This window comes from Morone saxatilis, unplaced genomic scaffold (assembly GCF_004916995.1).
Source record: "Morone saxatilis isolate NCDOM2014 unplaced genomic scaffold, NCSU_SB_2.0 Contig17, whole genome shotgun sequence".
Lineage (NCBI taxonomy): Eukaryota > Metazoa > Chordata > Actinopteri > Moronidae > Morone > Morone saxatilis.
Window position 1 is genome coordinate 28,810,720 of NW_023339729.1, and position 11,319 is coordinate 28,822,038.

The 11,319-nt window shown below is 37.3% G+C and overlaps 2 protein-coding genes across 3 annotated transcripts in view; one reads left to right on the forward strand and one right to left on the reverse strand.

Annotated features, from left to right (window-relative positions):
* LOC118327159 (bifunctional apoptosis regulator-like) overlaps positions 1 to 11,319 on the forward strand; it is a 337,943-nt gene that overhangs the window by 250,094 nt on the left and 76,530 nt on the right. The gene's annotated exons all lie outside the window — the stretch shown is intronic.
* Positions 8,169 to 11,319, reverse strand: part of micall2b (mical-like 2b) — a 21,752-nt gene continuing 18,601 nt past the window's right edge. The window contains exon 16 of the mRNA XM_035660410.1: positions 8,169 to 9,872. Coding sequence (XP_035516303.1) covers positions 9,796 to 9,872 — 77 coding nt within the window. The 3' untranslated portion in view covers positions 8,169 to 9,795. The remainder of the gene's footprint in view (positions 9,873 to 11,319) is intronic.

An 11,319-nucleotide genomic window follows, 5' to 3' on the forward strand; every position in this document is an offset into this window, starting at 1 on the left:
GACGTCAAATTGAGTATGTAGTGCTTCTGTCAATGGCAGGTTGTGAGGCAGATGGTTTTAGCCAGTGTTTTTACTATTTCCACACATTATTTCACCACAAAATTAACTTCTGAGAATATTTGAATCGAGAAATCAACTGTGTAGATTGTGATTATCAGCAGTTTTACGGAAATTTATGGCGAACCGAGAAAGTGCTCAAACCTTTTCGGAGTTGAGAATATTTTACTGTAATAAAACGATCAGCAGCAGCAGCTGAGAATTAGCGACGGTGGTTCAAATAAAAACAGCGTATGGATTATCTATAGTAACAGTCATTTGACAATTTCATTGTACTGGACTAGAGGGAGGAGTCTCAGAGACGAATATAAAGTCTGACCATTGAAACAAAAGGCATCTACATAACACTATAGGTGAGTGAGAATAAATTAAATAAATTAAATTTTCTTTAAGATGAAGCAAATAAAGGCGAGAAAGGACACAGAGAACGCATGAAAGGGGAGAAGGAAGAAGTGAAAGATGAAAAAGTAGTGAGCAAAAAGTAAAAGGAAAGAATCAGCATTAAAAATAGTGACACTTTTTTGCACTTTTCTCCTATTAAATGATTATATCTGCTAAATAACTGGTAACTGAAGCCATCAATCAAATGTCATATTTATGTGTACTATTTTGCTCAGAAATGCAGTGAGTATAGTGGAAAGTCTCCCATAAGTAAAAAAGCGTACCAGTACCTCAAAACTGTCTGTCTGTCTTACGTGACCTCACACACACCCACACAAACACAGCATGAACACATTAGTCGTATGTACAACCAACAAATCTGAATTATAAAAAGGGAACAGTGACGCAAAGCAAAGACCTCATAACCATAAATGGATGGTTGCACACACACCAATAAAGTTGTGAGTGTTGTTTGGCAGGGAGGGCGGGCAGGAGATTCATGATTTTTAATATGCAGAGCAACTGCAAAGTGGAAAACCAGACACTCACACACACACACACACACACTCACACACCTACAGTACAGTGAGACATCAGTTTCAGAGCTCCACACACTCACATGAACTATGAAGATGTTTTTCTACTCGTATGGTGACAGACAGCAGCTAACACACAACAGATCGCTCCCAGCAGAGAACACAGAGCCCTCACATCATTAACACCTCCTGCTGCGTACCGCTGGGCTTCAACTGTCTGGGGACACAAAGCCAAGAGAGGGAAGGAACAAGAGACGAACACTTAGGACACGGACGAAAAGGTGCTATAATGTGTGTATTTATGTCTCTGTGCATGTGTGTGCGTGTGTGTGTGCTCTCTATCTCCCAAATGCCTCGACTCATCTGCTAATTAGTCAGGAGCAATTAAGTACGCTTAAACTAACCGCACACAGAGGCAACCTGAACACACATCCAGGTAAACAAATAATCACAAACAGAGCGAATGACTCATTTTAACTGTATCACTTAATAAAAGCAGAAAGGAGTCCTCAAATAGAGATGGAAGAAAGGAATAATTGGCTGCGATTTGGATTGGAGAGAGAGAAAAGCAGACAGGGAAGAAGAAAAGAGTAATAAGGAATGAAGAAAAAGGAGGAGAAAGAGATAATCATAAGTCCCAATGGACAGATTGAAGCAGAGTGGATTCTATCACATGCTATCTCTCATTTATATGCTAATTCACACTATTAACAGAGTGAGTGAGAGAGAGAGTCTAATGAATACCTACTGATGACTGTTTGTTCATTAGTTAGTTTGTGTTTTTAAAGAAATGTTGTAGTGAGCAACCAGCCAGCTGCCACCTTTTCTAACCAAAGACAAACAGCAGCTCATATTGTCTCGAGGAACTCGTGAGTGCGAAAAGGTGGAAAGTGGATGTTTGAAATGAAATGAAAAAAATGTATAAAATAAAGCCAGAAAGAGAGATGTTATCAATGTAATTCAATTTGGATTAACGCCACAAATCATCTCCTTTCATCCCTCCTCCCTCCCTCCCCTCCTTCACTTTTGTTCCTTTATGATACTGATAGCCACTTGAGTGCTTCTCTCATTTTCTGCTTTAAGCTTTTGCTGCTGCCGCTGATCTCGATTCAGCTCAATTAACAATAAATACGAGCTCACATGTGCACACATACACAGAGTGTCAGTGTACTTCACTGACCTTCAAACATACGTAAGAAGTAAGAGATCAAATTAGGCTGCCACAAGGAAAGTAATTTTTTATGTATCATCATTTTCAGTTATATAGCCTAATTATCATGGCAGTTCTCATTTTTTGATCATGTCAAAGGAGAAATTTAAATGTAGACATGTAGTTTTCAGATATTTCAAAAGGTAATTTCTATTTCGTAATGCTGTTATCTGCTCCCTTCTGTAGGAAAAGTAGATATTTTTTTCTTCTGGTTCTACAGGGTTAGTGGAATCTGGACTCCAACTGTTAAATAAGAAATTATATTAAAGACCTTGAAAACATATGTTATCAATGAGCTTTTACTCTGAGCGATTAGGTTCTACATTTCTGCCAATGTAGGAATAGTTTATGATATTTCACCAGAGAGATTTCTGTATTTGTGTTTGCTTTTCTCACTGGTTTGCAGTGGGCAGTGCTCAGTTGGAAAACAGTTATTTAGGTCCGATCAGGATTTTAGAATCAAAATTGTGCTTATGCTGCCAGGATATTGCCAATTATTAACACCCACACAGCCCTGATGAAGCAGACCAGCTGAGTTTTTTCCCCCTGAACTTTATCTTATTATTTTTTTTTTTTATTTGGTCATGAATATTTAGTGTTGTGGGGAAATACTTGAGATTTTATACATTTCTTGGGGGCTTTAAAGGGAGTAGATAACACTGCGCAGCCATTAGAGGTTACAGTCATGGTTTTTTTGGACTCTGAGAGACAAGAAATAAAGTATTTTTGCACTGATGTGAAATGTACGTGACATGTGAAATAAAAAAAATCACATGTAGCATCACCTGTAATTCACATATGGGCACATGGGATTTATACATGTTATATATGAAGAAAACACGATATCGGTAAATGTGGTTTTTAAAGATTTAATTTCACTTTTCAGTAAGGGAGTGCTTGCTTGTTCTCAAATATCAGATTTTATAACTTTTCCTTTAAAATGTAATACCGATATATATCAGTTTGTTACAACATAATGTAACATAAATGCTTCATAAATAAAGTGACTTGACTGGAAGTAGCCTTAAAAAGCCAAATTCAGTTACAAAAAAGAAAACTCATCACTTTTTATGGACCATTGTCAATCTTTTAAAAAGTGTTGGCTTGCAAATGTGAGTGGAAATATTCACCCTGATAGATGGTGTTTGTGATTCATTGAGCACATACACTCTCTGTCTTTTACATTACTCATTCAGAGAACCATAAGTATCCATCCATGGAGGAGCTTAATCTGTCTACACACACACACACACACACACACATACACTGATCATTACCCTCCTGCCTTGTCACAGACACTTAGAGAAACACAAAGAAGGAGACCTGAACCAAAATCCTGAGATGATTTTCCCGCCTGTCACCACCACTTAGGTGTGTGTACGCTTTACTATATGCGTATGTGTGTGTGTGTCTGTGTGTGTGTTTGTGCAAGTAGAGACCACATGCAAAGGGTTTCCACGGGCGACATCCAGAGGTTCTTGAGGGGGTCCAGTGGGTTGTGATCGCTTTTCCAGTGCTGTCATCACAAAGACACACTTATACTCAAACAGCAGTCTTTGTCAAAACACACTGACAGAGGCTCAGACACAAAAAAAAGACAAAAACAAAATAAAAAAGCAAGCAGTTCAATCCCATCCGCTTTGTTCCACCTCATGTGTGCATGTACGCAGCAATGCATTATACGAACACCAAAAATCACTTTGCTATGGATTCCACACACAGACACACGCCAACCCCCTCCTCCTTCATGCAAAAATCTGTCTTCACTCTCAAATCTGTCATCACTTTTACACCTTATTCTCACTGTTTTGCCTAAGCAGAACATATTGTGCCGCAAAGAATTTTATCTGAGTGCAGACTAAATATCCACAGAAGGGTTTTTTTTAATAAAGCAGCCTTCAAAATAAGGTTACAGCACTTTAAACTTCCTCATGTGGTCCACTTTATGACCTCTCACTGGGTTATAAGAACCTTGTGAAATCCATCAAAACACACTGAGGATGAGGAAGTCACACTCCCTCATAATCATACGGGAAAAAAAACATTATAGGGCATATCATTTCACACCAACAAAAATGCAGAAACAGATCATTAACTCGAGTAAGAGCTAGACTGTAACGTCAGATTAACCTATTTTAATTTACTACAATATTTACCCTTAATCTATGCAGTGTCAATGAAGGACATTGCCATACCAATACAAGACATTGCAGTTTCTACAAGACTTTCACTACCAGTGTGCAGTGTATTAGGTCTCCTTACAATTAGGTTACCTTAAAATTCAACATATTTTACTGTACTTTGCGCAAGAAATTTCAGGTTTTCCTGCTGGAGAATAAATAGTCATTGCAAGAAAACATTTATTTAAGGTACAAAACTTACACCAAAACTAGACACTTACACTAGACACCAAGATATTACATGTGTGAACAACAACTTTCTGGTTTCACTCTTTCCCACCTCATTTTGTTACCTGGCTGCAGCACAATTTGTTCCCATTCAGACACAAGAGCGCTAGTGGGATCGGGCACCAATGAGACTTGGCTTGAAGTCGCTGTTGCAGTTCTTCCCAAAAGTGTGGAAAGGGGTTGAGGTCAGGGCTTCCATACAGGCCAGTCAAGTTGTCCCACACCAAACTGGGAAAGTACTTTTAATAGTTTGTCATGTTGAAACAGGGGAGGAACACTAAAACATTACGTATGTACAATTTCCTGGTAACTGTAACTAAGAAGCCTAAAGCCCAATCTGCAAGAAACAGCATCTGACCAAAACCACCAAAAGTATGAGGACAGAGGTGTCCTATGTGTATGTGAAAGGTGTAACTGTAACTGAAGTTTCCATCTGCTCTATGGAGCATTGTTTGGAGACCAAAACAGAGCTTAAAGGATATTGCACTTACATGTACCCCATGGACACAAACATGACTCCAAATGAATATTAATGGTGCTCCTTGGATGTAAATAGGCAAGACATTTACTATCAGTCAATAATAAATATGCAACATCTGATTACACTCTCAATATAAAGCTTGCTGAGGACACATTGAGTACCGAATTGAATTCTAATTTGTTGAATTTTGGTTTCACAGTAAGGTTCAAGGGTAGCTTTATTATCCCCAAAGGGCAATTTGTTGTACAGCCAGTAATATATACATGACCAACATCAACAGACAACAAACAATAGTCAACAACCAATGAGACTATAAATAAGTTAGTGTAAGTACAATACATACAATATACAATATACATACAATACAAATATAATACAGAGTTATTTAAGGCCAACTGCAGCAGGAATGAGTGAACATTTCAGTCTGTTGGTCCTGCATCTTCATCATCTTTTTATATTGCACCTTCATACATGTGTCCTTTTCACATCTGTGCGAGGAGAAACGTGACACTGACACGGTATCCTGTAGTGGATCGGTGGGTCTATTACACGCGTAGGCATGAGACTGGGCTGCAGGTGATGATATGTCAGTGCCGAGTTTTCTGCATGTTGGTTGCGCAGCCCCCAAGTGGAAAATAAAAACAATGCATGTTTAAGGTCACACCAGGAAGATGAAAATAGACAACTAAAATTATCAATAAAAGAAGTTAACTTGAGTTAACTTGAAGAGACAATAAAATCTACTAGGTGTGTGTAACAAAGACCAAGTTATAAACACTAAAGGGATGAATACAAACAGAAAGACATGTGCAGTGTGTCAAATTATGAACACAGCTTCCTTTTAAACCTTAAAAGAGTGTGAAAAAGAGCATAAAAGCGTGTTAAACAACAATACCAACAGGTTGAGTGTATGCTAATGTAGAGTTTATACTATTTTGATGGATTAAACAGATATGGCATGTGAATGATTGAATCACATTATTTCAAAACAGTCGAGTCGATCCTCACCGAGACTCACTTAACTGTTTAAAAGTCTGTGTGAAGAATATGTGAGGGCGCACTGTGTTATGTAAATGTACCACCTCAAAGGTATATTTACAGTCTGTACTGAAACCCCAGTCTCCAACATTATAAATGTACCTTATTGAGTCAACTTAAAGGCACATTTTCACCCCAAAGATAAACATGTTCCAAAGTCAAGCGGAGACATGATTGATTCAGACACACAGCGGTGCGGTGATGGAACATTTTATCATGGTTTAAAGAAGGAATCAACAAACACTTTCACACATAACAACAGGAACAAATGTTGCCTTAAGAGGGGAAAATATTACGCAGTTTTGTAGTTTCACACCAAAAGATATTAAAAAAACAAACTTTGAGCTAAAAGTCAATTTCCCTGCTCATTTCTTCTTTTATTGTATTATTTCTCTCTTTTCCTCTTCGCTAATGTAAATGCATATTGTAACTGTAGCAGAGAGAAATTGTTCTTGTGTTTGCATGTTTGACCTCGACACTCAAAGCTCTGCACAGCGTCTTTTTCTGCACGCATACTTTGGTCAGAAGTCTTATATTATAAGTACACGCTTGAAATATTCCATGTGAGTCTCTGGATCACACATACTAAGCTTCAGAGGAGGTTTGAAAACAGAAAGAAAATAAATTCAGCTAGGATACTGTAATGTAAATATTTATAATAATATATTTAGTTATCCTCTATAGGACCAATATACAGCGTCTTTATTAGTAAGGTAAAGGTTATGATTATTCTAGGGACTCATTGATATTTTTATTTCAAATGGTGGACCAGGAGTTCCTCAGTACACTCCTGATCAAACACACAATTCAAATACAGCATAAGGTGGAGAAACAACATTGGCATTTTCCATACTTTCTCTCTTCCTGCGTTAGCATCATAACCTCTATATTTTTGTTATAAATTGGACATCTTTTCTCTTCCCTTTGCAGAAATGTGTCATTATGCAAACAAAAAAATGACTGAAGTGTTGTAGATTGTGAAGCAAATGTGTGATTTTAACCTATTATATATAAACACAATCTACTTGACCTGACTTGAAGCTGGTTTAGTACAACTTGTGGGCTCTAACGGTGCAGTTGCTCACTGTAGCAACCTCCTATTTCAACAATGTAGGGCACAAAACTCACCAAAAAAAACAAAAAGCCCTATCTGCAGCCAGTGTTTGGTTTGGTAGTGAAACGTGGCGGACTCCGTAGAAGATAAAAACAGCTCATTCTGAGGTAACAAAAACTGAATTATTCTTATTATACACTAATGAAAAAATACCTATAAATATACTATTCCTTTTCTGCTCATAGATCGTCACAGATTATTCACTGGATTATAAAGAAACCTGGTTTTAAGATTGGCAAATCAGTCCTCACTCTGTTTATGAAGAGTTTGATGTATTTTTAGTGTAGAAAACAAACAGCCTCTGCAGCAACGAACTGCAGGACACATAAAGATTGTTATTGTTAATGTCAATCAGATTCTGCATTCTATTTCTTTTTATTGTCATATTGATGTCTGACAAGAGAAACAGAAATATATGTGACAAATGTATATTATGTAATAGTTTCACAGGAGAAGTGACAGCAGACTGGGTTGCAGGTGACGGAGAGTGAGGCTTAAGTAGTGTTTGTGCAGTAGTGATAATAAAGAATATCTGATGCTCTTTGAGGATTAAAAATAAAAAAGTTATAAATCGTCATCTTTTTCATTGTATGTCTGGGTTGGACAGTTGTGTGTATTAGCTCTACAGAGCAAACATACTGAGGGATTCATGCTCTGGGAGCTCAGTGACATGGAAAGGATCATGCTGCCTCCTAGTGTTCGTACAAAGAAAATGCATCACTGCAGGAGTTTAACTGTTTTAAATGACCAAAGATAAATCAAGCTCAGGCCAAATATGATGAAAACATTACAAAAAAAAAAAAAATACAACCACCACCACTCCCCCTGTGAGATAGTGAGCTGCATTAAATTACATTCACCATTTAAGTTATGTATATTTTCCTATTTCCATATGAGTATGGATTACTCTATATAAAAGACAAAGATCAATTAATGTCACCTCTTTATTAAAATTGAAGTAATTTTATTGCAGTAAATTATTTAAAATCCAGGCCAGTTTCTCTACAATCAGACTGTTAGCATCAACTTCATACAATTCATACAGCTGAGATATATAGGAGAATAAAGAGGACAAGAACATTAACATATATACAATTAAAATTCTGTGTGGTACCAACCAGTTGTGTTGAAATTAAGCAGTTTGGTCACAACTCTCCAAATTAATAGATTATGACACACAGACTAAAATATTTAAAACGTGTACAAATCCAGATCCAATATGGACCAGTTCTTGTATTTCTAAAACAAACATCCACTCAACCCTTCGGTTCGAATCCTTAAACCTTTCAGTCACAAACCAGATTCACCACAATTGTCCTCTAGTCAACTGCAGAAACACAAACTACATATTACATTACATAAGCATACAGCATAAAACTATGTTTGAGCATCAAATATGCGTTAACTCAGGAGTGTCTTATTTCGATTGCAGTTTGTATGTGATGAGGATAATCTAAGCTCAAAGGTGCACTGACTGATTGATCCAGAGCTTTTCACTGATTTCAATTTCACTTCATTCTTAAAGGATCATAATCGCTGAATGAAGAGCCAAGTATGCGGATGAAAGCTCTAAATAACTAGTAAGTAAACCTTTGAGCCTATTCTCTTCACATACGACAGTTCCTAAAGGTCAGCCACTGTCTGCACATGCGAGTGTGTTTCTGGAACAGTGGTTTCCAGACTTTTTAGGGGGGCTTTTAATCCTTTAAAACAAAGTTATGTAGCAGGTTGTCCAACCAAAGAGTGATTATTCCTTCCCAATTATCCAATAATTCATGAGAAAAAAGTAAATATGATTTCTCAACTTTTTGCTTTCCTGTGAACTCACAACTCCTGAACCCCAGGTTGGAAACCACTGGTGTAGCAGATGCTATTAAAGACCTTAACAAAGGGCAGCGCTCTGAGTAAACGTGTTGTCCAAGAAAAAATGAGTGTCGTGTTTGACAGGAAACTACACAGAGAGAGACCTTTAAGATTAAAAGAGAAATGCAGTTCAACGTGTAATCTACTACAACAGGGTCATACAGTGACCCTGAAGTTAGTCACAGATTCACTTGTGACTTGTAGTGTGCACTAAAACATGACCAGAGAGCAAAAAACAGCTGTCTGACCTTTGTTCTTTAACTCGCATTAGCATCTGTAGTTGAAGTGTTACTGTGTGTGTGTATATATAGGTAGTATAATACTATATATATATATGTAAGGAGAGGAGAAAACATGTGCATCTGTGTGTGTGTCTGTGTGTCTGTGTGTGTGTGTTTGACAGCATTAAGTAGACAGATTAAGACTAGAAGGGTATTAAAACTAACAACTGGAGCGCTGAACCCAATCACATCACGGCTGGTGAGTCATTAACCCCTCACATCTTGAGTGATCCAGTCGACAGAGGGGAGGGCATTTCTCTATAAATGCTTAAAATGACAGATCACACACACACACACACACACATACACAGACTACCCATGTTATCCCATGAATCACAGGCTGATCACACTGACATTAAGACTACAACAAGAGCAGCAAAAAAAAAAACATCAAAGCAAGAAGCAGCGCTATGTTTTGGCGCAGCATCATCCCTCCTTCTTGTTCCCCCAACGCAACAGTTTGGACATCGGAGACTTTTTCTTCGGTTTCTCTTTCTTTATGTCTGAGAGAGAGAGGGACAGAGAGAAGTAGGAGGGGAGAGTAAACATGAGAGGTGAGATTGGGAATAGTAATTCTGTGAAATTTCAATCAATAAACTCAATCAGTTCTTACATTTCTGATGACAAAAACAAATGAGGAACTCAGATGTTTAAAGTAGTGTTTGTAGCACAAATGAACACTAAAAGCTTTCATATTTTTGTTGCAGTAAATTAGCAGCTGTTTGTACCAACACTAGTTTAACTTTAACTAGTTTTTTTTGTATTTATTTACTACATAATATAGTCATGGATGAATCTTTTTGGCTACTAAGAATAAGGCAGAAAAACAATTAAAAATAAATAATTTAAAAGTATATCTTCCAGCCACCAGTGGCAGCAATGACCATCCTGCTGCTGAGCGGAATCTCAGTCAGGGGTCGAGGAAGAAATCCTACGCCATCTTTTATTTTTTTCTTTGGTTTGTATAGATTGCAATGGACAATACCTTTATATCTGACTAAATTGTCATTTTTGTTACTTAATATATGCACAGCGTTGATTAAAGTTTGCCTTAAGTCTCTAAGAAGATTACCTTTTATCTTTAAGTTCATATTTTCAACATTTTTCCAGTGAAAAAAATATTATGAAGCTTCAGTGACTGAAATGTTTGTATTCCAACTGTTTTCTCCCCATTATTCTCCACACTTTCTATTTTCTGACCTATAACGTCACAAGACAACTTTTAAGCATCTTTCAACTCATTGCTTTGTTGCACCAACTTCATTGTTTTGATTCACTGTCAAAGCTCTTAGAAATCTTGTTTTTAGCAGACGACTGTTATCGGTGAAAAAGCTTTGTTTAACCCACTGAACGCTACCCAGTCAGCACCAAACAGCACATTTAGCGTGAAGATATTTTCCTCAGGAGTTGGTGGAGACCAAACAGGGGCTAAAAGTCTATGAATACTGGTCAAAAGGCCAGAAACACAACAACTCTAAAAGAAATGCTAATGTTAGAATTTTCAGTGTGTGCTGGATGTGTAGCTGAACATCATGTCATATCAAAGACTATAATATCCCAAACATCTATCATTTATAATTTATGTTCTGCCCCAAAGCAGCCAGAAAAACTGATAAATGCAGCTTTATATATGAGGCGACAAAGTCACTACAGGAGCGCTAGACATTAAAGCTCAGTTAGCAATCACATGACAAGATTCCCTGATAGATGAAAGTAAAACCTGGGGGAGGGGGATTTTCTCTTAAATATATTGCTTATTCTATCACTAAACCTCAGCATACATTATTGTGCTTATACTACAACCATTTATCACAAGCAAAAAGAGAGTATGTGTACAAAAGTTGTGTTTAAAGTTTGTTTTTAGTCAGTTTAGCTTGTACGCTAGGTCTGTTTCCCTGCTGGGAGTTCACAGAGCCGAAGCACTGTTGCCATGGTTACATGCAGTTTAAT